General features: G+C 48.7%; 1 protein-coding gene across 1 annotated transcript in view; it reads left to right on the forward strand.

The window, feature by feature from the left end:
• The window catches only part of spega (striated muscle enriched protein kinase a), a 1,124,881-nt gene that overhangs the window by 45,648 nt on the left and 1,052,124 nt on the right, over positions 1–27,109 (forward strand). The window contains exon 2 of the mRNA XM_078551317.1: positions 384–426. Coding sequence (XP_078407443.1) covers positions 384–426 — 43 coding nt within the window. The remainder of the gene's footprint in view (positions 1–383; positions 427–27,109) is intronic.

Genomic DNA, 27,109 nt, shown 5'->3' on the forward strand with positions numbered 1-27,109 from the left:
GGAGACGGTCCCGAGTCACTGGGGACTTGGCGGGTAAAGTGGGCCAAGTGTTCAGGATGCGATGCAGCAAGGGCCAGCTATTGAGACAAGAGGGAGCTGCTGCGGCGCCGGCGCCGGCAGTTTGAACCGCGGGCCGGAGATCAGCTCGGCGACCCCACCCTCTGACAGCGCCGCGACTCAGCGAGGCGGGCGGAACTCCGTGCGCGCGTATACGCTGGAGTTTGAGAGTCGGCTGCGAGCCATTGTAGGTGCGTGAGCAGTGAGAGGGGGTGTGGTGGGGTGGGGGCTATCCCGCTGCCTGAGCTTGGGGTCACTATCTGGATTCTATCTGGAGTGCACCCTGATCCTGCTGCTGTCACTAATCTCCTTTTCTTCCCTTGCAGAAAGCTGGTCACTCTACGCGTACATTTGGACGACTAACTCATGGTGCGTTGTGCTGTAATTAACCTCTCTCCGCTTTGTCTTTATTCGCCTCATGTCATTTAAAATATATAGATAGATATAGAATTGTAGCATCGCACAGCACAGAAGGAGGCCGTTCGGCCCATCGTGCCTGTGCTGGCTCTTAGAAAGGGCTACCCAATTAGCCCCTCTTCCCCCCCTTGCTCTTTCCCCATAGCCCTGCAAATTTTTCTTTTCTTTAAGTATTTATCCAATTCCTTTCGGAAAGTTAGTATTGATTCTGCATCCAAATTGCGCAGGGTTTTGATGAAGTAATTGTCAGGAAGATGTTTGCACTGACAGGTTGGGTTTTGGTAACCCACTCCTGCTCCTGCTCCTACTATTTAGGGCCAGAGGACCACAGAGGTAATGGCCTTGCCTGGTGCAACCCATATAAATGCCGGTGGAATACGGATGTTAGTCTGTGATGCCGACACGGCTAAAGCAGAAGCAGAATTGGCAAAAGAATCAGAGGGGGGAGGTGAGGAGAATTTACCTTACGCAGCGAGTTGTGGTGATCTGTTGTGAGCGAGCTTCCTGATAGGGCGTTGGAGGCAGATTCAATTTCAATAGGAATTTTAAAAATTGGATAAATAATAGAAAACGGAAAACTTGCGGGAAAGAACGGGAGGAGTCGGACTAATCAGTCAAAGAGCCAACGCGCGCTCAAATGGCCTCCTCCCGTGCTGTATCATTTTCTAATGATGGGAAGAGTTCCGCTGTCTCTCTTGACCACGTTTTTATGGTATGAAATGCAGCTTGAGGCTTTGGACCCAGCTTTGAACTCGCACGTCCGTGGTATCACCACAAGGGGCGCTTTCCCCCCCTCCCAACATGACTGCCGAGGGGCGGGTGGGGGGTGGGTGGGGGGACTCAAGGGGCCATTAAGAGCAAACTGGTTAACAGCAGCCAGCACGTGTAGAGCCATCCTTCCAACGTGGTGGCCTGTGTAAGCGTGGCAATAGCCAAACTTACCCTTCAGGCAAATGTCACTCAAGGAGACAGGAGAACTAGTACATCAGCCGATATCTTAACTTGCTAATCTGTTCCATCAAAAGACAATTTTTAGTTCTTTGTATGTACGCGCATTTAGATGATTTATTTTGCACAGCGAGTCGTTGCGATCTGGAAGGCGCTGCCTGAAAGGGCAGTGGAAGCAGATTCAATAATAACTTTCAAAAGGGGATTGGATAAACGCTTGAAAATGAGGGAAATTTGCTGGGTTACGGTGAGAAGCGCAGGAGAGTGAGACTCATTGGATTGCTCTTTCAAAGAGCCAGCACAGGCACAATGGGCCGAATGGTCACCACCGCCCCCCCCCTGTACGCTATGATTCTATATACGTTGATGAATATATCTAAGTGTTATGTAAAACCTTCTGAGTTGGAAATCTGTTAGAAGAGGGTTGAATGTGTTCAGGCTATAATTGCTGAACTGCGATATTAGCAGTCTAGGAGGAACCTTGCGAGAGAGGATTTTTTTTTGTCATTGTCAGGGCTCCGAGATGCTGAGATCATCAGTAAAGGAGCAGGCCTCCCTCCGTCTGCGGAGTCTCAGGTTCAGCACAGACTCTCGCTAACAGCAGCACCAGTCGAAGCTCCCTGTTTATACCTGGACACCCACAGCTGGTTGCGTCAGGCCCACTGCGTTCAACATCGATACTCAGGCTCTGTCCCCGGCACTCATTTTGAAGGCTTCTCACAGAGGCTCTCGTGGCGACAGAATCATAATTAGCGATAGGGCACAGAAAGAGCCAAATCAGCCCATTGTGGCTGTGCCAACTCTTTGAGAGATCTATCCAATAATCCCACTCCCTGTGCTCTTTCCCCAACGCCCGGCAAACACTTTCACCACATGTATATTTCTAATTCCGCCATTGAAAGTTATTATTGAATCTGCTTCTATTGGCCTCTCAAGAAGCACATCTCAGATCATCAGACCTCAAGTACTTGTCTCTTAGGCTCAGTTTCAGTAATGATTCATTATCCTTTGTGTAACAAATCAAGGAATGAGAAAACACCATTGAATCCCATCGCTCCGGATCAACTACTCTCCGATTAAATTCCGTCCCTCCGGATCAGCTACTCTCCGATTAAATTCCGTCCCTCCGGATCAGCTACTCTCCGATTAAATTCCGTCCCTCCGGATCAGCTACTCTCCGATTAAATCCCATCCCTCCGAATCAGCTACTCTCTGATTAAATCCCGTCCCTCCGGATCAGTTGCTTTCTGATTAAATCCCGTCCCTCCGGATCAGCTACTCTCCAATTAAATCCCATCCCTCCGAATCAGCTACTCTCTGATTAAATCCCGTCCCTCCGGATCAGCTACTCTCCGATTAAATTCCGTCCCTCCGGATCAGCTACTCTCCGATTAAATCCCATCCCTCCGAATCAGCTACTCTCTGATTAAATCCCGTCCCTCCGGATCAGCTGCTTTCTGATTAAATCCCGTCCCTCCGGATCAGCTACTCTCCGATTAAATCCCATCCCTCCGGATCTTCTTCTCTCCGATTAAATCCTGTCCCTCCGGATATGCTACTCTCCGATTAAATCCCATCTCTCCGAATCAGCTACTCTCTGATTGCATCTCGTTCCTCTGGATCAGCTACTCTCCGATTAAATCCCATCCCTCCAGATCAGGTACTCTCTGATTAAATCCCGTCCCTCTGGGTCAGCTACTCTCCGATTAAATGCCATCTCTTTGGATGAGCTACTCTCCGATTAAATCCCATCCCTTCTGTTTCAGCTACTCTCTGATTAAATCCTGTCCCTCCGGTTCAGCAAATTTCTGATTAAATCCTGTCTTTCCGGATTGACTACTCTCCGATTAAATCCCATCGCTCCGGAACAGGTCCTCTCTGATTAAATTCCGCCATTGAAAGTTATTATTGAATCTGCTTCTATTGGCCTCTGAAGAAGCACATCCCAGATCATCAGACCTCAAGTACTTGTCTCTTAGGCTCAGTTTCAGTAATGATTCATTATCCTTTGTGTAACAAATCAAGGAATGAGAAAAGACCATTGAAACTCATCCCTCCGGATCAACTACTCTACAATTAAATCCTGTCCCTCCAGATCACCTACTCTCCGATTGAATTCCGTCCCTCCGGATCAGCTACTCACCGATTAAATTCTGTCCCTCCGGATCAGCTACTCTCCGATTAAATTCTGTCCCTCCAGATCAGCTACTCTCCGATTAAATTCCGTCCCTCCAGATCAGCTACTCTCCGATTAAATTCCATCCCTCCGGATCAGCTGCTCTCTGATTAAATCCCGTCCCTCCGGATCAGCTACTCTCTGATTAAATCCCGTCCCTCTGGGTCAGCTACTCTCCGATTAAATCCCACCCCTCCGGCTCAGCTACTCTCCGATTGAATCCCATCCCTCTGGATCAGCTACTCTCCGATTAAAACCCATCGCTCCGGATCTTCTTCGCTCCGATTAAATCCTGTCCCTCCGGATCTGCTACTCTCCGATTAAATCCCATCCCTTCCGTTTCAGCTACTCTCCGATTAAGTCCCGTCCCTCCGGATCTTCTTCGCTCCGATTAAATCCCATCCCTTCTGGTTCAGCAAATTTCTGATTAAATTCTGTCTTTCTGGATTGGCTACTCTCCGATTAAATCCCATCCCTTCCGTTTCAGCAAATTTCTGATTAAATTCTGTCTTTCCGGATTGGCTACTCTCCGATTAAATCCCATCGCTCTGGAACAGGACCTCTCTGATTAAATTCCGCCATTTAAAGTTATTATTGAATCTGCTTCTATTGGCCTCTGAAGAAGCACATCCCAGATCATCAGACCTCAAGTACTTGTCTCTTAGGCTCAGTTTCAGTAATGATTCATCATCCTTTGTGTAACAAATCAAGGAATGAGAAAACACTATTGAATCCCATCCCTCCGGATCAACTACTCTACGATTAAATTCCGTCCCTCCAGATCACCTACTCTCCGATCAAATCCCATACCTCCGAATCAGCTACTCTACACTTAAATCCCATCCCTCTGGATAAGCTGCTCTCCGATTGAATCCCATCCCTCTGGATCAGCTAGTCTCTGATTAAAACCCGTCCCTCCGGATCAGCTACTCTGATTGAATCCCATCCCTCTGAATAAGCTACTCTCCGATTCAATCCCATCCCTCTGGATCAGCCACTCTCCGATTAAATCCCGTCCCTCCGGATCAGCTACTTTCTGATTAAATCCCGTCCCTCTGGGTCAGCTACTCTCCGATTAAATGCCATCTCTTCGGATCAGCTACTCTCCGATTAAATGCAATCTCTTCGGATCAGCTACTCTCTGATTAAATCCTGTCCCTCCGGTTCAGCAAATTTCTGATTAAATCCTGTCTTTCCAGATTGACTACTCTCCGATTAAATCCCATCGCTCCGGAACAGGTCCTCTCTGATTAAATTCCCCCATTGAAAGTTATTATTGAATCTGCTTCTATTGGCCTCTGAAGAAGCACATCCCAGATCATCAGACCTCAAGTACTTGTCTCTTAGGCTCAGTTTCAGTAATGATTCATCATCCTTTGTGTAACAAATCAAGGAATGAGAAAACACCATGGAAACTCATCCCTCCGGATCAACTACTCTCTGATTGAATCCCATCCCTCCGGATCAGCTACTCTACGATTAAATCCTGTCCCTCCAGATCACCTACTCTCTGATTAAATCCCGTCCCTCCGGATCAGCTACTCTCTGATTGAATCCCATCCCTCCGGATCTTCTTCTCTCCAATTAAATCCCGTCCCTCCGGATCAGCTACTCTCTGATTGAATCCCGTCCCTCCGGATCAGCTGCTCTCCGATTAAATCCCGTCCCTCCGGATCAGCTGCTCTCTGATTAAATCCCGTCCCTCTGGGTCAGCTACTCTCCGATTAAATGCCATCTCTTCGGATCAGCTACTCACCGATTCAATCCCATCCCTCCGAATCAGCTACTCTCTGAATGAATCCCGTCCCTCTGGATAAGCTCCTCTCCGATTGAATCCCATCCCTCTGGATAAGCTACTCTCCGATTGAATCCCATCCCTCCAGATCTTCTTCTCTCCGATTGAATCCCATCCCTCCAGATCTTCTTCTCTCCGATTGAATCCCATCCCTCTGGATCAGCTACTCTCCGATTGAATCCCATCCCTCCGGATCTTCTTCTCTCCGATTTAATCCCATCCCTCCGGATCAGCTTCTCTCCGATTAAATCCCATCCCTCCGAATCAGCTACTCTCCGATTAAATCCCGTCCCTCCGGTTCAGCTACTCTCCGATTAAATCCCGTCCCTCCGGTTCAGCTACTCTCCGATTAAATCCCGTCCCTCCGGTTCAGCTACTCTCCGCTTAAATCCCATCCCTCCGGAACAGGACCTCTCTGATTAAATCCCGTCCCTCCGGTTCAGCAAATTTCTGAATAAATCCTGTCTTTCCGGATTGGCTACTCTCCGATAAAATCCCATCGTTCCGGAACAGGACCTCTCTGATTAAATTCGGTTCCTCCGGATCAGCTACTCTGAGTAAATCCCGTCAGCTGATACGGAGGGATGGGATATAATCGGAGATTAGCTGATCAGGAGGGACAAGATTCGATCGGAGAGTAACTCATCCGGATGGACAGGTTTGAATCAGAGAGTAGCTGATCCGGAGGGATGGGTTTAATCGGAGAGTAGCTGATCCGCAGGGATGGGATTTAATCGGAGATTAGCTGATCCGTAGGGACGGGATTTAATCGGAGAGTAGCTGATCCGGAGGGATGGGATTCAATTAGAGAGTAGCTGATCCATTGGGCCGCGATTCAATCGGAGAGTAGCTGATCCGGAGGGATGGGATTTAATCGGAGAGTAGCTGATCCGGAGGGATGGGATTAAATCGGAGAGTAGCTGATCCGGAGGGATGGGATTCAATCGGAGAGTAGCTGATCCGGAGGGATGGGATTTATACGGAGAGTAGCTGACCCGGAGGGATGGAATTCAATTAGAGAGTAGCTGACCCGGAAGGATGGGATTTAATCAGAGAGTAGCTGATCCATTGGGACGGGTTTCAATCGGACAGTATCTGATCCGGAGGAATGGGATGTAATTGGAGATTAGCTGATGCGGAGGGACGGGATTCAATCGGAGAGTAGCTGATCCATTGGGACGGGATTCAATCGGAGAGTAGCTGATCCGGAGGGACGGGATTTAATCGGAGAGTAACTGATCCGGAGGGACGGGTTTTAATCGGAAATAAGATGCACCGGAGGGACGGGACTTAATCGGAGAGTAGCTGATCCGGAGGGATGGGATTTAATTGGAGAGTAGCTGATCTGGAGGGATGGGTTTCAATAGGAGAGTAGCTGATCCGGAGGCATGGGATTTATTAGGAGAGTTTCTGATCCGGAGGGACGGGATTTAATTGGAGAGTAGCTCCGGATCAGCTACCCTCCGATAAAATTGCATCCCTACGTATCAGCCACTCTCAGATTAAATCCCCTCCCTCCGGATCTTATTTTTTCTGAAAAAATCCCGTTGCTCCGGACCAGCTACTCTCCGATTGAATCCCGTCCCTCCAGATCAGCTACTCTTTGATTAAATCCCGTCTCTCCGGATCAGTTACTATCTGATTGAATCCCATCCCTCCGGATCAGCTACTCTCCGATTAAATCCCTTCCACCTGGCTCAGCTACTCTCCGATTAAAATCCATCGCTCCGGAACAGGACCTCTCTGATTAAATGCTGTTCCTCTGGATCAGCTACTCTCTGAGGAAATCCCGTCAGTTGATCCGGAGGGACGGGATTTAATCGGAGAGTAGCTGATCCGGAGGGACGGGTTTAATCGGAGATTTGCTGACCCGGAGGTACGGGTTTTAATCGGAGATTAGCTGATCCGGGAGGACGGGATTCAATTGGAGATTAGCTGATCCGGGAGGACGGGATTCAATCGGAGAGTAGCTTATCCGGAGGGATGGCAAATTAACGGAGAGGAGCTGATCCGGAAGGATTGGATTCAATCGGATAGTTGCTGATCCGGAGCGATGGAATTCAATTGGAGAGTAGCTGATCCGGAAGGATGGGATTTAATCGGAGAGTAGCTGATCCGCAGGAATGGGATTCAATCGGAGAGTAGCTCCGGATCAGCTACTCTACGATTAAATCCCATCCCTCCAGATCAGCGACACTCTGATTAAATTCCGTCCCTCCGGATCAGCTACTCTCCGATTAAATCCCATCCCTCCAGATCAGCTACGCTCCGATTAATCCTGTCCCTCCGGATCAGCTACTCATTGATTTAATCCTATCCCTCCAGATTAGCTACTCTCTGAATAAATCCCGTCCCTCTGGTTCAGCAACTTGTTGATTAAATCCCTTCTTTCCGGATCAGCTACTCTCCGATTAAATCCCATCCCTCCAGATCAGCTACGCTCCGATTAATCCCGTCCCTCCGGATCAGCTACTCATTGATTCAGTCCTATCCCTCTGGATCAGCTACTCTCCGATTAAATTCCGTCCCTCCTGATCAGCTACACTCTGATTTAATCGGGAGATGGGATTTAATCGGAGAGTAGCTGTTCCGGAGGGATGTGATTTAATCGGCGTGTAGCTGATCCGGATGAATGGGATTTAATCGGAGAGTAGCTGATCTGGAGCTACTATCCGATTGAATCCCATCCCTCCGGTTCAGCAACTTTCTGTTTAAATCCCGTCTTTCCGGATTGGCTACTCTCCGACTAAATCCCATCCCTCTGGAACAGGTACTCTCCGATTAAATCCCGTTCCTCCGGATCAACTACTCTCCGATTAAATGCCATCCCTCCGGATCAACTACTCTCCGATTAAATGCCATCCCTCCGGATCAGCTACTCTCCGATTAAATGCCATCCCTCCGGATTAGCTACTCTCTGATTAATACCTGTCCCTGCAGATCAGCTACCCGTCGATTAAATCCCAACCCTCCGGATCAGCTACTCTCTGATTAAACCCTGTTCCGTCCGGATCAGCTACTCTCCGATTAAATCCCATCCGTCCGGAACAGGTACTCTCTGATTAAATCTCGTCCGTCCGGATCAGCTCCTCTCTGATTAAATCCCATCCCTCCGGATCAGCTGCTCTCCGATTAAATCCCATCCCTCCGGATCTTCTTTTCTCCGATGAAATCCCGTCCCTCCGGACCAGCTACTCTCCGATTGAATCCCGTCCCTCCGGATCTTCTTCCCTCCGATTAAATCCCATCCCTCCGGATCTTCTTTTCTCCGATGAAAACCCGTCCCTCCGGACCAGCTACTCTCCGATTGAATCCCGTCCCTCCGGATCTTCTTCTCTCCAATTAAATCCCATCCCTCCGGATCAGTTACTATCTGATTGAATCCCATCCCTCCGGATCATCTACTCTCCGATTAAATCCCTTCCACCCGGATCAGCTACTCTCCGATTAAAATCCATCGCTCCGGAACAGGACCTCTCTGATTAAATGCCGTTCCTCCGGATCAGCTACTCTCTGAGGAAATCCCGTCAGTTGATCCGGAGGGATGGGATTCAATCAGAGAGCTGCTGATCCGAAAGGACGGGATTTAATCGGAGCTTAGCTGATTCGGAGGGAAGGGATTTTATCAGAGATTAGCTGATCCGGAGGGACGGGATTCAATCGGAGAGTAGCTGATCCTTAGGGACGGGATTTAATCGGAGAGTAGCTCATCCTTAGGGACGGGATTTAATCGGAGAGTAGCTGATCCTTAGGGACGGGATTTAATCGGAGAGTAGCTGATCCGGACGGACAGGGTTTAATCAGAGAGTAGTTGATCCGGAGGGATGGGATTCAATCAGAGAGTAACTGATCCGGAGGGACGGATTTCAATCGGAGAGTAGCTGATCCGGAGGGATGGGATTTTATCGGAGATTAGCTGATCCTTAGGGACGGGATTTAATCGGAGAGTAGCTGATCCTTAGGGACGGGATTAAATTGGAGAGTAACTGATCCGGAGGGACGGGATTGAATCGGAGAGTAGCTGATCCTTAGGGACGGGATTGAATTGGAGAGTAGCTGATCCGGAGGGACGGGATTTAATCGGAGAGTAGCTGATCCGGAGGGATGGGATTCAATCGTAGAGTAGCTGATCCTTGGGGTCGCGATTTAATCGGAGAGTAGCTGATCCTTAGGGACGGGATTTAATTGGATAGTTGCTGATCCGGAGAGATGGGATTCAATCGGAGAGTAGCTGATCCGGAGTAACGGGATTCAATCGGAGATAAACTGAACCGGATCAGCTACTCTCCGATTGAATCACATCTCTCCGGATCAGGTACAATCCGATTGAATCCCATTCCTCCTGGTCAGCTATTCTCCGATTAAATATCATCCCTCCGGATCAGCTAATCTGTGATTAACTCCCATCCCTCTGGATCAGCTACTGTCTGATTAAATTCTGTCCCTCCGGATCAGCTACTCTCTGATTAAATCCCAGCCCTCCCGATCAACTAATCTCAGATTAAGTTCCGTCCCACCGGATCAGCAACTCTCCGATTAACTCCCGTCCCTCCGGATAAGCTACTCTTCGATAAAATCCCATCCCCCCCGGTTCAGATACTCTCTGATTTAATCCCGTCCCTCCGGATCAGCAACAGTTTGATTAAATCCCGTCTTTCCAGATTGGCTACTCTCCGATTAAATCCCATCCATCCGGAACAGCTACTCTCCGATGAAATCCTATCCCTCCGGATCAGCTACTGTCCGATTAATTCCCATCCCTCCGGATCCTTAGGGACGGGATTTAATCGGAGAGTAGCTGATCCTTAGGGACGAGATTTAATCGGAGAGTAGCTGATCCGCAGGGACGGGATTTAATCGGAGAGTAGCTGATCCTTAGGGACAGGATTTAATCGGAGAGTCGCTCCGGATCAGCTAAGCTACGATTAACTCCTATCCCTCCGGATCAGCTACTAATTGAGTAAATCCCATCCCTCCACATCAGCTACTCTCTGAGGAAATCCCGTCAGATGATCCGGAGGGACGGGATTTAATCAGATAATAGCTGATCCGGAGGGACGGGTTTTATTCAGAGAGTAGCTGATCCGGAGGGATGTAATTGAATCGGAGAGTACCTCCGGATCAGCTAATCTCTGATTAAATATCATCCCTCCGGATCAGCTACTCTCTGATTAAAACCCATCCCTCCGGATCAGCTACTGTCTGATTAAATCCCATCCCTCCGGATCAGCTACTGTCTGATTAAATCCCATCCCTCCGGATCAGCTACTGTCTGATTAAATTCCGTCCCACCGGATCAGCGACTCTCTGATTAAATCCCATCCCTCTGGATCAACTACTCTCAGATTAAATTCCGTCCCACCGGATCGGCAACTCTCCGATTGAATCCCATCCCTCCGGATAGCTACTCTTCGATAAAATCCCATCCCCCCGGTTCTGCAACTCTCCGATTAAATCCCGTCCTTCCGGTTCAGCTACTCTCCGAAAAAATCCGGTCAGTCCGGATCAGCTACTCTCTGATTAAATCCTGTCTCTCCGGATCACCTACTCTCAGATTAAATCCTGTCTCTCCAGATCACCTACTCTCAGATTAAATCCCGTCCCTCTGGATCAGATACTCTCAGATTAAATCCCATCCCTTCGGATCAGCTAATCTCTGATTAAATCCTGTCTCTCCGGATCACCTACTCTCAGATTAAATCCTGTCTCTCCGGATCACCTACTCTCAGATTAAATCCTGTCTCTCCGGATCACCTACTCTCAGATTAAATCCCATCCCTCCGGATCAGCTGATCTCTGATTAAATCCCTTCCCTTTGGATCAGCTACTCTCCGATTAAATCCCATCCCTTTGGATCAGCTACTCTCCGATTAAATCCCATCCCTCCGCATCAGCTACTCTCCGATTAAATCTCATCCCTCCAGATCAGCTAATCACCGATTCTCGTCCCTCCTGATCAGCTACTCTCCAATTGAATCCCATCCCTCCGGATCAGATACTCTCAGATTAAATCCCATCCCTTCGGATCAGCTACTCTCTGATTAAATCCTGTCTCTCCGGATCACCTACTCTCAGATTAAATCCTGTCTCTCCGGATCACCTACTCTCAGATTAAATCCTGTCTCTCCGGATCACCTACTCTCAGATTAAATCCCATCCCTCCGGATCAGCTGATCTCCGATTAAATCCCTTCCCTTTGGATCAGCTACTCTCCGATTAAATCCCATCCCTTTGGATCAGCTACTCTCCGATTAAATCCCATCCCTCCGCATCAGCTACTCTCCGATTAAATCTCATCCCTCCAGATCAGCTAATCACCGATTCTCGTCCCTCCTGATCAGCTACTCTCCAATTGAATCCCATCCCTCCGGATCAGCTACTCTCTGATTAAATCCCATCCCTCCGGATCATCTACCCTCCGATTAAATTTTGTCGCTCCACATCAGCTACACCCTGAGGAAATCCCGTCAGATGATCCGGAGGGACGGGATTTAATCGGAGAATAGCTGATCCGGAGGGACGGGTTTTATTCGGAGAGTAGCTGATCCGGAGGGATTTAATTCAATCGGAGAGTACCTCCGGATCAGCTAATCTCTGATTAAATCCCATCCCTCCGGATCAACTACTCTCAGATTAAATTCCGTCCCACCGGATCAGCAACTCTCCGATTGAATCCCGTCCCTCTGGATAAGATACTCTTCGATAAAATCCCATCCCCCCCGGTTCAGCAACTCTCTGATTAAATCCCGTCCTTCCGGATCAGCAATATTTTGATTAAATCCCGTCTTTCCTGATTGGCTACTCTCCGATTAAATCCCATCCATCTGGAACAGCTACTCGCCGATAAAATCCCATCCCTCCGGATCAGCTACTCTCTGATTAAATCCCATCTCTCCAGATCAGCTACTGTCCGATTAAATCCCATCTCTCCAGATCAGCTAATCACCGCTTAATCCCGTCCCTCCCGATGAGCAACTCTCCGATTAAATCCCATCCCTCCGAATCAGCTACACTATGATTAAATCCCATCCCTCCGGATCAGCTACTCTCTGATTAAATCCCATCCCTGTGGATCAGCTACTCTCTGATTAAATCCCATCCCTGTGGATCAGCTACTCTCTGATTAACTCCCGTCCCTCCGGATAAGCTACTCTCCTTTTAATTCCCATCCCCCCGGATCAGCTATTCTCCGATTAAATCCCATCCCTCCAGATCAGCTAATCACCGATTCTCGTCCCTCCGGATCAGCTACTCTCCGATTAAATCCCATCCATCCGGATCAGCTACTCTCCGATTAAAACCCATCCCTCCAGATCAGCTAATCACCGATTCTCGTCCATCCGGATCAGCTGCTACTCCGATTAAATCCGATCCCTCCAGATCAGCTACTCTCCGATTAAATCCCGTCCTCCGGTTCAGCTACTGCCCGTTTAAAACCAGTCTGCCCGGATCAGCTACTCTCCGATGAAATCCCATCCCTCATGACCAGCTACAGTCAAATTAAATCCCGTCCCTCCGGATCAGCTACTCTCTGATTAAATCCCATCCCTCATGACCAGCTACAGTCAAATTAAATTCCGTCCCTCCGGATCAGCAACTCTCCAATTGAATCCCGTCCCTCCGGATAGCTACTCCAATTGAATCCCGTCCCTCCGGATCAGCTACTCTCCGATTAAATCCCACCCCACCAGTTCAGCAATAGTTTGATTAAATCCCGTCTTTCTGCATTGGCTACTCTCCGATTAAATCCCATCCGTCTGGAACAGGTACTCTCCGATGAAATCCCATCCCTCCGATTCAGCTACTCTCTGATTGAATCCCATCCCCCCGGATCAGCTATTCTCTGATTAAGTCCCATCGCTCTGGATCAGCTACTCTCTGAGGAAATCCCGTCCGATAATCTGGAGGGACGGGATTAAATCAGAGAATAGTTGATCCGGAGGGACGTGTTTTGTTGGGAGAGCAGCCGATCGGAGAGTACCTCCGGATCAGCTACTCTCTGATTAAATCTCACCCCTCCGGTTCAGAAACATTCTGATTAAATTCCTTCTTTCCGGATTGGCTACTCTCCGATGCAAACTCATCCCTCCTGAACAGGAACTCTCCGATTAAATTCTGTCACGCCGTATCAGCTACTCTGCGATTAATTCCCATTCTTCCGGATCAGCTATTCTCCGATTAAATCCCGTCCCTCCGGGTCAGCTTCTCTCAGATTAAATCCCGTTCCTCTGGATCAGCTACTCTCTGATTAAATCCCATCCCTCCGGATCAGCTACTCTCTGATTAAATCCCGTCCTCCGGATCAGCTACTCCCCGTTTAAATCCAGTCTCCCCGGATCAGCTACTCTCCGATGAAATCCCATCCCTCCGATTCAGCTACAATCCGATTGAATCCCATCTCTCTGGATCAGCTATTCTCCGATTAAATATCATCCCTCCGGATCAGCTACTCTCTGAGTAAATCCCATCCCTCCACATCAGCTACACTCTGAGGAAATCCTGTCAGATGATCCGGAGGGACGGGATTTAATCGGAGAATAGCTGATCCGGAGGGACGGGTTTTATTCGGAGAGTAGCTAATCCGGAGGGATGTAATTCAATCGGAGAGTACCTCCGGATCAGCTAATCTCTGATTAAATCCCATCCCTCCGGAACAGCTACTCTCTGATTAAATTCCGTCCTCCGGATCAGCCACTCACCGATTAAATCCCATCCCTCCGAATCAGCTACTCTCTGATTAACTCCCGTCCCTCTGGGTAAGCTACTCTTCGATAAAATCCCACCCCCCCCCGGTTCAGCAACTCTCTGATTAAATCCCGTCCCTCCGGATCAGCAATATTTTGATTAAATCCCGTCTTTCCGGATTGGCTACTCTCCGATTAAATCCCATCCCTCCAGATCAGCTATTCCCCGTTTAAATCCCATCTCCCCGGATCAGCTACTCTCGGATTAAATCCCGTCCCTCCGGATCAGCTAGTCTCCGATTAAATCCCCTCCCTCCGGATAAAATACTTTCCGAATAAATCCCGTTACTCCGGTTCAGCAACTATATGATTAAATCCCATCTTTCCGGATCAGCTCTTCTCTGATTAAATCCCATCCCTCCATATCAGCTACTCTCCCATTAAATCCCGTCCCTCTGGATCAGCTACACTCTGATTAAATTCCGTCCCCCCGGATCAGTAACTCACCAATTGAATCCCTTCCGCCCGGATCAGCTATTCTCCGATAAAAGTCCGTCCCTCCGAATCAGCTTAATCGGAGAGTAGCTGATCCGTAGCTACTCTCCGACTGAATCCCATCTCTCCGGATCTGCTGCTCTTGGATTAAATCCCGTCCCTCCGGATCAGCTTCTCTCAGATTAAATCCCCTCCCTCCGGATAAGCTACTCTATGAATAAATCCCGTTCCTCCGGTTCAGCAACTATATGATTAAATCCCATCTTTCCGGATCTGCTTCTCTCCGATCAAATCCCGTCCCTCCGGATCAACTACTCCTTGATTAAATCCCGTCCGTCCGGATCAGCTCCTCTCTGATTAAATCCCATCCCTCCATATCAGCTACTCTCCCATTAAATCCCGTCCCTCTGGGTCAGCTAATGTACGATTAAATTCACTCCCTCCGGATCAGCTACTCTGATTAAATCCCATCCCTCCGCTTCAGCAACTTTCTGATCAAATCCCGTCTTTCCGGGTTGGCTACTCTCCGACTAAATCCCATCCCTCCGGAACAGGTACTATCCAATTGAATCCTGTCCCTTCGGTTCAGCTGCTCCCTGCTGAAATTCAGTCCCTCCTGTTCAGCTACTCTCCGATTAAACCCCGTCCCTCAGGATCAGCTACTCTCCGATTAAATCCCGTCCTCCAGGTCATCTACTCTCCGATTAAATCCCATCCCTCTGGTTCAGCTACTCTCTGAATAAATCCTGTCCCTCTGGATAAGCTACACTCTGAATAAATCCCATCTCCCCGGATCAGCAACCATATGATTAAATCCCATCTTTCCGGCTCTGCTACTCTCCGATCAAATCCCGTCCCTCCGGATCAACAACTCTCTGATTAAATCCCGTCTGTCCGGATCAGCTCTTCTCTGATTAAATCCCATCCCTCCATATCAGCTACTCTCCCATTAAATCCCGTCCCTCCATATTAACTACTCTCCCATTAAACCCCGTCCCTCCAGTTCAGTTACTCTCTGATTAAATCCCATCTCTCCTGATCAGCTACTCTCCGATTAAATCCCATCCCTCCGGATCAGCTGCACTCTGATTAAATTCCGTCCCCCTGGATCAGTAACTCACCGATTGAATCCCTTCCGCCCGGATCAGCTATTCTCCGATAAAAGTCCGTCCCTCCGAATCAGCTGACGGGATTTCCTCAGAGAGTAGCTGATCCGGAGGGATGGGATTTAATCAGAGAGTAGCTGATCCGGAGGGATGGGATTTAATCAGAGAGTAGCTGATCCGGAGGGATGGGATTTAATCAGAGAGTAGCTGATCATGATGGACCGGATTTTTTCGGAGAGTAGCTGAACCGGAGGGATGGGATTTAATCGGAGAGTACCTCTTCTGGAGGGACGGGATTTAATCGGAGAGCAGCTGATCCGGAGGGACGGGATTTAATCGGAGAGTAGCTGAACTGGGGGGATGTGATTTAATCGGAGAGCAGCTGTTCCGGAGGGATGTGATTTAATTGGAGTGTAACTATCCGATTGAATTGCATCCCTCCGAATCAGCTGACGGGATTTCCTTAGAGAGTAGCTGATCCGGAAGGACGGGATTTAATCTGAGAGTAGCTGATCCGGAGCTACTCTCTGATTAAATCCCATCCCTCCGGTTCAGCAACTTTCTGATTAAATCCCGTCTTTCCGGATTGGCTACTCTCCGACTGAATCCCATCTCTCCGGATCTGCTGCTCTTGGATTAAATCCCGTCCCTCCGGATCAGCTTCTCTCAGATTAAATCCCCTCCCTCCGGATAAGCTACTCTATGAATAAATCCCGTTCCTCCGGTTCAGCAACTATATGATTAAATCCCATCTTTCCGGATCTGCTTCTCTCCGATCAAATCCCGTCCCTCCGGATCAACTACTCCTTGATTAAATCCCGTCCGTCCGGATCAGCTCCTCTCTGATTAAATCCCATCCCTCCATATCAGCTACTCTCCCATTAAATCCCGTCCCTCTGGGTCAGCTAATGTACGATTAAATTCACTCCCTCCGGATCAGCTACTCTGATTAAATCCCATCCCTCCGCTTCAGCAACTTTCTGATCAAATCCCGTCTTTCCGGGTTGGCTACTCTCCGACTAAATCCCATCCCTCCGGAACAGGTACTATCCAATTGAATCCTGTCCCTTCGGTTCAGCTGCTCCCTGCTGAAATTCAGTCCCTCCTGTTCAGCTACTCTCCGATTAAACCCCGTCCCTCAGGATCAGCTACTCTCCGATTAAATCCCGTCCTCCAGGTCATCTACTCTCCGATTAAATCCCATCCCTCTGGTTCAGCTACTCTCTGAATAAATCCTGTCCCTCTGGATAAGCTACACTCTGAATAAATCCCATCTCCCCGGATCAGCAACCATATGATTAAATCCCATCTTTCCGGCTCTGCTACTCTCCGATCAAATCCCGTCCCTCCGGATCAACAACTCTCTGATTAAATCCCGTCTGTCCGGATCAGCTCTTCTCTGATTAAATCCCATCCCTCCATATCAGCTACTCTCCCATTAAATCCCGTCCCTCCATATTAACTACTCTCCCATTAAACCCCGTCCCTCCAGTTCAGTTACTCTCTGATTAAATCCCATCTCTCCTGATCAGCTACTCTCCGATTAAATCCCATCCCTCCGGATCAGCTGCACTCTGATTAAATTCCGTCCCCCTGGATCAGTAACTCACCGATTGAATCCCTTCCGCCCGGATCAGCTATTCTCCGATAAAAGTCCGTCCCTCCGAATCAGCTGACGGGATTTCCTCAGAGAGTAGCTGATCCGGAGGGATGGGATTTAATCAGAGAGTAGCTGATCCGGAGGGATGGGATTTAATCAGAGAGTAGCTGATCCGGAGGGATGGGATTTAATCAGAGAGTAGCTGATCATGATGGACCGGATTTTTTCGGAGAGTAGCTGAACCGGAGGGATGGGATTTAATCGGAGAGTACCTCTTCTGGAGGGACGGGATTTAATCGGAGAGCAGCTGATCCGGAGGGACGGGATTTAATCGGAGAGTAGCTGAACTGGGGGGATGTGATTTAATCGGAGAGCAGCTGTTCCGGAGGGATGTGATTTAATTGGAGTGTAACTATCCGATTGAATTGCATCCCTCCGAATCAGCTGACGGGATTTCCTTAGAGAGTAGCTGATCCGGAAGGACGGGATTTAATCTGAGAGTAGCTGATCCGGAGCTACTCTCTGATTAAATCCCATCCCTCCGGTTCAGCAACTTTCTGATTAAATCCCGTCTTTCCGGATTGGCTACTCTCCGACTAAATCCCATCTCTCCGGATCAGCTACTCTCCGATAAAATTACTTCCCTCCGGATCAGCAACTCTCCGATTAAATCCCATCCCTCCGGATCTGCTGCTCTCGGATTAAATCCCGTCCCTCCGGATCGGCTTCTCTCAGATTAAATCCCCTCCCTCCGGATAAGCTACTCTATGAATGAATCCCGTTCCTCCGGTTCAGCAACTATATGATTAAATCCCATCTTTCCGGATCTGCTTCTCTCCGATCAAATCCCATCCCTCCGGATCAACTACTCCTTGATTAAATCCCGTCCGTCCGGATCAGCTCCTCTCTGATTAAATCCCATCCCTCCATATCAGCTACTCTCCCATTAAATCCCGTCCCTCTGGATCAGCTAATGTACGATTAAATTCACTCCCTCCGCTTCAGCAACTTTCTGATTAAATCCCGTCTTTCCTGATTGGCTACTCCCCGACTAAATCCCATCCCTCCGGAACATGTACTATCCAATTAAATCCCGTCCCTTCGGTTCAGCTGCTCCCTGCTGAAATTCAGTCCCTCCCGTTCAGCTACTCTCCGAGTAAACCCCGTCCCTCAGGATCAGCTACTCTCCGATTAAATCCCGTCCCTCAGGATCAGCTACTCTCTGATTAAATTCCGTCCCCCTGGATCAGCAACTCACTGATTGAATCCCTTCCGCCCGGATCAGCTATTCTCCGATAAAAGTCCGTCCCTCCGAATCAGCTTAATCGGAGAGTAGCTGATCCGTAGCTACTCTCCGACTGAATCCTATCTCTCCGGATCAGCTACTCTCCGATAAAATTACTTCCCTCCGGATCAGCAACTCTCCGATTAAATCCCATCCCTCCGGATCTGCTGCTCTCGGATTAAATCCCGTCCCTCCGGATCAGCTTCTCTCAGATTAAATCCCCTCCCTCCGGATAAGCTACTCTATGAATAAATCCCGTTCCTACGGTTCAGCAACTATATGATTAAATCCCATCTTTCCGGATCTGCTTCTCTCCGATCAAAACCCGTCCCTCTGGATCAACTACTCCTTGATTAAATCCCGTCCGTCCGGATCAGCTTCTCTCTGATTAAATCCCATCCCTCCATATCAGCTACTCTTCCATTAAATCCCGTCCCTCTGGGTTAGCTAATGTACGATTAAATTCACTCCCTCCGGATCAGCTACTCTGATTAAATCCCATCCCTCCGCTTCAGCAACTTTCTGATTAAATCCCGTCTTTCCGGGTTGGCTACTCTCCGACTAAATCCCATCCCTCTGGAACAGGTACTATCCAATTGAATCCCGTCCCTTCGGTTCAGCTGCTCCCTGCTGAAATTCAGTCCCTCCCGTTCAGCTACTCTCCGATTAAACCCCGTCCCTCAGGATCAGCTACTCTCCGATTAAAGCCCGTCCTCCAGGTCATCTACTCTCCGATTAAATCCCATCCCTCTGGTTCAGCTACTCTCTGAATAAATCCTGTCCCTCCGGATAAGCTACTCTCTAAATAAATCCCATCTCCCCGGATCAGCAACTATATGATTAAATCCCATCTTTCCGGCTCTGCTACTCTCCGATCAAATCCCGTCCCTCCGGATCAACCACTCTCTGATTAAATCCCGTCCCTCCGGATCAACCACTCTCTGATTAAATCCCGTCTGTCCGGATCAGCTCTTCTCTGATTAAATCCCATCCCTCCATATCAGCTACTCTCCCATTAAATCCCGTCCCTCCGGTTCAGCTACTCTCTGATTAAATCCCATCTCTCCTGATCTGCTACTCTCCGATTAAATCCCATCCCTCCGGATCAGCTGCACTCTGATTAAATTCCGTCCCCCTGGATCAGTAACTCACCGATTGAATCCCTTTCGCCCGGATCAGCTATTCTCCGATAAAAGTCCGTCCCTCCGAATCAGCTGACGGGATTTCCTCAGAGAGTAGCTGATCCGGAGGGATGGGATTTAATCAGAGAGTAGCTGATCATGACGGACTGGATTTTTTCGGAGAGTAGCTGAACCGGAGGGATGGGATTTAATCGGAGAGTACCTGTTCTGGAGGGACGGGATTTAATCGGAGAGCAGCTGATCCGGAGGGACGGGATTTAATCGGAGATTAGCTGAACTGAGGGGGATGTGATTTAATCGGAGAGCAGCTGTTCCGGAGGGATGTGATTTAATTGGAGTGTAACTATCCGATTGAATTGCATCCCTCCGAATCAGCTGACGGGATTTCCTCAGAGAGTAGCTGATCTGGAAGGACGGGATTTAATCTGAGAGTAGCTGATCCGGAGCTACTCTCTGATTAAATCCCATCCCTCCGGTTCAGCAACTTTCTGATTAAATCCCGTCTTTCCGGATTGGCTACTCTCCGAATAAATCCCATCTCTCCGGATCAGCTACTCTCCGATAAAATTACTTCCCTCCGGATCAGCAACTCTCCGATTGAATCCCATCCCTCCGGATCAGATAATCTCTGATTAAATTCCATCCCTCCGAATCAGCTGACGGGATTTCCTCAGAGAGTAGCTGATCCGGAGGGTTGGGATTTAATCAGAGAGTAGCTGATACGGAGCTACTATCCGATTGAATCCCATCCCTCCGGTTCAGCAACTTTCTGATTAAATCCCGTCTTTCCGGATTGGCTACTCTCCATCTAAATCCCATCCCTCCGGAACAGGTACTATCCAATTGAATCCCGTCGCTTCGGTTCTGCTACTCTCTGCTGAAATTCAGTCCCTCCCGTTCAGCTACTCTCCGATTAAATCCCATCGCTCCGGTTCAGAAACATGCTGATTAAATCCCGTCTTTCCGGATTGGCTACTCTCCGATTAAATCCTATCCCTCCGGAAGAGGTACACTCTGATTAAATTTCGTCCCTCCTGATCAGCTACACTCTGATTAAATTCCGTCCCCCCGGATCAGCAACTCACCGATTGAATCCCTTCCGCCCGGATCAGCTATTCTCCGATAAAAGTCCGTTCCTCCGAATCAGCTGACGGGATTTCCTCAGAGAGTAGCTGATCCGGAGGGATGGGATTTAATGGGAGAGTAGCTGATCCGGAGGGACGGGATTTAATCAGAGAGTAGCTGATCCGTAGCTGCTCTCCGACTGAATCCCATCTCTCCGGATCAGCTACTCTCCCATTAAATTCAGTCCCTCCAGATCAGCTTTTCTCAGAGTAAATCCCATCCCTCCGGATCTGCTGCTCTTGGATTAAATCCCATCCCTCCGGATCAGATACCCTTCGATTAAATCTCATTCTTCCGGTTCAGAAACATTCTGATTAAATCCCGTCTTTCCGGATTGGCTACTCTCCGATGCAAACACATCCCAGCTGAACAGGTACTCTCCGATTAAATCTGTCACTCGTATCAGCTACTCTGCGGATAAATCCCATCCCTCCGGATCAGCTACTCTCCCATTAAATCCCGTCCCTCTGGATCAGCTAATGTACGATTAAATTCACTCCCTCCAGATCAGCTACTCTCCGATTAAATCCCATCCCTCCGGATCAGCTACACTCTGATTAAATTCCGTCCCACCGGATCAGTAACTCACCGATTGAATCCCTTCCGCCCGGATCAGCTATTCTCCGATAAAAGTCCGTTCCTCCGAATCAGCTGACGGGATTTCCTCAGAGAGTAGCTGATCCGGAGGGATGGGATTTAATGGGAGAGTAGCTGATCCGGAGGGACGGGATTTAATCAGAGAGTAGCTGATCCGTAGCTGCTCTCCGACTGAATCCCATCTCTCCGGATCAGCTACTCTCCCATTAAATTCAGTCCCTCCAGATCAGCTTTTCTCAGAGTAAATCCCATCCCTCCGGATCTGCTGCTCTTGGATTAAATCCCATCCCTCCGGATCAGATACCCTTCGATTAAATCTCATTCTTCCGGTTCAGAAACATTCTGATTAAATCCCGTCTTTCCGGATTGGCTACTCTCCGATGCAAACCCATCCCAGCTGAACAGGTACTCTCCGATTAAATCTGTCACTCGTATCAGCTACTCTGCGATTAAATCCCATCCCTCCGGATCAGCTACTCTCCCATTAAATCCCGTCCCTCTGGATCAGCTAATGTACGATTAAATTCACTCCCTCCAGATCAGCTACTCTCCGATTAAATCCCATCCCTCCGGATCAGCTACACTCTGATTAAATTCCGTCCCACCGGATCAGTAACTCACCGATTGAATCCCTTCCGCCCGGATCAGCTATTCTCCGATAAAAGTCCGTCCCTCCGAATCAGCTGACGGGATTTCCTCGGAGAGTAGCTGATCTGGAGGGATGGGATTTACTCGGAGAGTAGCTGATTCGGAAGGATGGGATTTAATCAGAGAGTAGCTGATCTGGAGGGATGGGATTTAATCTGAGAGTAGCTGATCATGACGGACTGGATTTTTTCAGAGAGTAGCTGAACCGGTGGGATGGGATTTAATCGGAGAGCAGCTTATCCGGTGGGACGGGATTTAATGGCCGAGTAGCTGAACTGGGGGGATGTGATTTAATCGGAGAGTAGCTGTTCTGGAGGGATGGGATTTAATCGGAGTGTAGCTGATTCGGAGGGATGTGATTTAATCGGAGTGTAGCTGATCCGGAGGGATGGGATTTAATCGGAAAGTAGCTGACCCAGAGCTACTATCCGATTAAATCCCATCCCTCCGGATCAGCTATTCTCCAATTAAATTCCATCCCTCCGAATCAGCTACCCTCCGATTAAATCTCATCCCTCCGGTTCAGAAACATTCTGATTAAATCCCGTCTTTCCGGATTGGCTACTCTCCGATGCAAACCCATTCCTGCTGAATAGGTATTCTCCGATTAAATTCTGTCACTCCGGATCAGCTACTCTGCGATTAAATCCGATCCCTCCTGATCAGAAACATTCTGATTAAATCCCATCCCTCCGGTTCAGAAACATTCTGATTAAATCCCGTCTTTCTGGATCGGCTACTCTCTGATTAAATCCCATCACTCCGAATCAGCTGAAGGGATTTCCTCAGAGAGTAGCGGATCCAGAGGGATGGGATTTAATCGGAGAGTAGCTGATCATGACGGACCGGATTTTTTCGGAGAGTAACTGAACCGGAGGGATGGGATTTACTCGGAGAGTAGCTGTTGGGGAGGGATGGGATTTAATCGGAAAGTAGCTGAGCCGGAGCTACTATCCGATTGAATCCCATCCCTCCGGTTCAGCTACTCTCTGATTAAATCCCATTCCTCCTGATCAGCTAATCTCCGATTAAATCCCATCCCTCCGAATGAGCTACACTCTGATTAAATTCCGTCCCCCCGGATCTGTAACTCACCGATTGAATCCCTTCCGCCCGGATCAGCTATTCTCCAATAAAAGTCCGTCCCTCCGAATCAGCTGACGGGATTTCCTCAGAGAGTAGCTGATTCGAAGGAATGGGATTTCATCAGAGTAGCTGATCCGGAGGGACGGGATTTAATCGGAGAGTAGCTGACCCGGAGGTACGGAATTTAACCTGCGTGTAGCTGATCCGGAGCTACTATCCGATTGAATCCCATCCCTCCGGATCAGCTACTGTCCGATTAAATCCCATCCCTCCGGTTTAGAAACATGCTGATTAAACACCGTCTTTCCGGATTGGCTACTCTCCGATTAAATCCTATCCCTCCGGAAGAGGTACTCTCTGATTAAATTTCGTCCCTCCGGTTCAGCTACTCTCTGATTAAATCCCATCCCTCCGGATCAGCTGCACTCTGATTAAATTCCATCCCCCCGGATCAGCAACTCACCAATTGAATCCCTTCCGCCCGGATCAGCTATTCTCCGATAAAAGTCCGTCCCTCCGAATCAGTTGACGGGATTTCCTCAGAGAGTAGCTGATCCGGAGGGACGGGATTTAATCGGCGAGTAGCTGATCCGGAAGGATGGGATTTAATCGGAGAGTAGCTGATCCATAGCTACTCTCCGACTGAATCCCATCTCTCCGAATTAGCTACTCTCCAATTAAATCCAGTCCCTCCGGATCATCTACTCTCTGAGTAAATCCCATCCTTCCGGATCAGCTTCTCTCAGAGTAAATCCCATCCATCCGGATCAGCTACTCTCCCATTAAATCCCTTCCCTCCGGATCTGCTGCTCTCGGATTAAATCCCATCCCTCCGGATCTGCTTCTCTCGGATTAAATTCCATCCCTCCGGATCAGCTACTGTCCGATTAAATCTTATCCCTCCGGTTCAGAAACATTCTGAATAAATCCCGTCTTTCCGGATTGGCTACTCTCCGATGCAAACCCATCCCTCCTGAACAGGTACTCTCCGATTAAATTCTGTCACTCGTATCAGCTGCTCTGTGATTAATTCCCATTCCTCCGGATCAGCTATTCTCCGATTAAATCGCATCCCTGCGGATGAGCTATTCTCCGATTAAATCCCGTCCCTCTGGATCAGCTACTCTCTGATTAAATCTGGAGAACGGGACAGCTACTCCCCGTTTAAATCCCATCTCCCCGGATCAGCTACTCTCTGAATAAATCCCATCTCTTCGGATTAGCTACTCTCTGCATAAATCCCGTCCCTCCGGTTCAGCAACTTTATGATTAAATCCCATCTTTCCGGATCAGCTACTCTCCGATTAAATTCCGTCCCTCGGTATCAGCTACTTTCCGATTAAATCCCATCCCTCCGGATCAGCAACTTTATGATCAAATTCCATCTTTCCGGATCTGCGTACTCTCCGATTAAATTCTGTCACTCCGTATCAGCTACTCTGTGATTAATTCCCATTCCTCCGGATCAGTTATTCTCCGATTAAATCCTATCCCTCCGGATCAGCTACTATCCGATTAATTCCCATCCCTCTGGATCAGCTACTCTCCGATTAAATCCCGTCCCTCCGGATCTGCTGACGGGATTTCCTCACAGAGTAGCTGATGTGGAGGGATGGGATTTACTCGGAGAGTAGCTGATCATGACGGACCGGATTTTTTCGGGGAGTAGCTGAACCGGTGGGATGGGTTTAATTGGAGAGTAGCTGATCCGGAAGGATGGGATTTAATCGGAGAGTAGCTGATCCATAGCTACTCTCCGACTGAATCCCATCTCTCCGGATCAGCTACTCTCCAATTAAATCCCTTCGCTACGGATCAGCAACTCTCCGATTAAATCCCATCCCTCCGGATCAGCTACTCTCGAATTAAATCACATCCCTCCGGTTCAGAAACATTCTGATTAAATCCCCTCTTTCCGGATTGGCTACTCTCCGATTCAATGCCATCCCTCCTGAACAGGTACTCTCCGATTGAATCCCGTCCCTCCGGATCAGCTACTACTGCGGATGCTGGAAATCCAAAACAAAAACAGAATTACCTGGAAAAACTCAGCATGTCTGGCAGCATCGGTGGAGAAGAAAAGAGTCGACGTTTCGAGTCCTCACGACCCTTCAACAGAACTGAGTATAGTTAGGAGAGGGGTGAAATATAAGCTGGTTTAAGGTGGGGGGAGAGAGAGAAGTTGAGGGTGGGGTGGTTGTAGGGACAAGCAAGCAGTGGGAGGAGCAGATAATCAAAAGATGTCACAGACAAAAGGATCAAAGAGGTGTTGAAGGTGGTGATATTATCTAAGAAAATGTGCTAATTAAGAGACGGAGAGAGTCACTGAGAAAGGAAATATGGCCGTGAAAGCAGGTTTTAGTCAACACCTTGTCAAACACCAGGAGAGAAATGGAAAGCAATGAAGGTGAACAAGGCAGAAGAGACAGGCGGTAATCCTGTCGGAGACCAGAGCAATACATCTTCAAGGAAGGCATTCCTTGAAGAGAAGTGGCAGTCAATTAAACACAGAGATAAAAACAAAAAACTACTGCGGATGCTGGAAATCCAAAACAAAAACAGAATTACCTGGAAAAACTCAGCAGGTCTGGCAGCATCGGTGGAGAAGAAAAGAGTCGACGTTTCGAGTCCTCACGACCCTTCAACAGAACTGAGTATAGTTAGGAGAGGGGTGAAATATAAGCTGGTTTAAGGTGGGCGGGGGGAGAGAGAAGTTGAGGAGGGGGGGGTGTGGTTGTTGGGTCAAGCAAGCAGTGATAGGAGCAGATAATCAAAAGATGTCACAGGCAAAAGGATCAAAGAGGTGTTGAAGGTGGTGATATTATGTAAGAAAATGTGCTAATCAAGAGACGGAGACAGTCACTGAGAAAGGAAATCTAGCTGTGAAAGCAGGTTTTAGTAAACGCCTTGTCAAACACCAGGAGAGAAATGGAAAGCAATGAAGGTGAACAAGGCAGAAGAGACAGGCGGAAATCCTGTCGGAGAACAGAGCAATACATCTTCAAGGAAGGCATTTCTTGAAGATAGTGGCAGTCAATCTCCGATTAAATCCATTACCCCCGGTTTAGCTGCTCTCTGCTTAAATCCAGTCCCTCCGACTCAGCTACTCTCCAATTAAATTCCATCCCTCTGGATCAGCTACTCTCCGATTAAATCCCGTCCCTCCGGTTCAGCTACTTTCTGCTTAAATCCAGTCCCTCCGGTTCAGCTACTCTCCGAATAAATTCCATCTATCCAGATCAGCTACTCTCCGATTAAATCCCGTCCCTCCGGTTCAGCTACACTCCGATTAAATTCCGTCCCTCCGGATCAGCTACTATCCGATTAAATCCCGTCCCTCTGGATCAGCTACTTTCTGATTGAATCCCGTCCCTCCGGATAGCTACTCTCAGATTAAATGCCATCCCTCCGGATCAGCTACTCTCTGATTAACATGCGCCCCTCCGGATAAACTACTCTCCGATTAAATCCCGTCCCTCCGGATCAGCTACTCTCCGATTAAATCCCATCCCACCGGTTCAGCTACTCTCCGATTAAATCCCGTCCCTCCGGACCAGTTCACGGGATTTCCTCAGAGAGTAGCTGATGTGGAGGGATGGGATTTAATCGGAGAGTAGCTGATCTGGAGGGATTGGATTTAATCAGAGAGTAGCTCATCCGGAGGGACGAGATTTAATCGGAGAGTAGCTGATCCGGAGGGATGGGATTTAATGAGAGAGCAACTGATCCGGAGGGATGGGATTTAATCGGAGAATAGCTGATCCGGAGGGACGGAATCTAATCGGAGAGTAGCTGATCCAGAGGGACGGGATTCAGTCGGAGAGCGGCTGATCGGGGGGGATGGGATTTAATCGGGGAGCAGCTGAACCGGAGGGAAGGGATTTAATCGGAGAGTAGCTGATCCGGAGCTACTCTCTGATTGAATTCCATTCATCCGGATCGGCTGCT

The sequence above is a fragment of the Cetorhinus maximus genome, chromosome 11, assembly GCF_964194155.1.
Source record: "Cetorhinus maximus chromosome 11, sCetMax3.hap1.1, whole genome shotgun sequence".
Classification (NCBI taxonomy): Eukaryota; Metazoa; Chordata; class Chondrichthyes; order Lamniformes; family Cetorhinidae; genus Cetorhinus; species Cetorhinus maximus.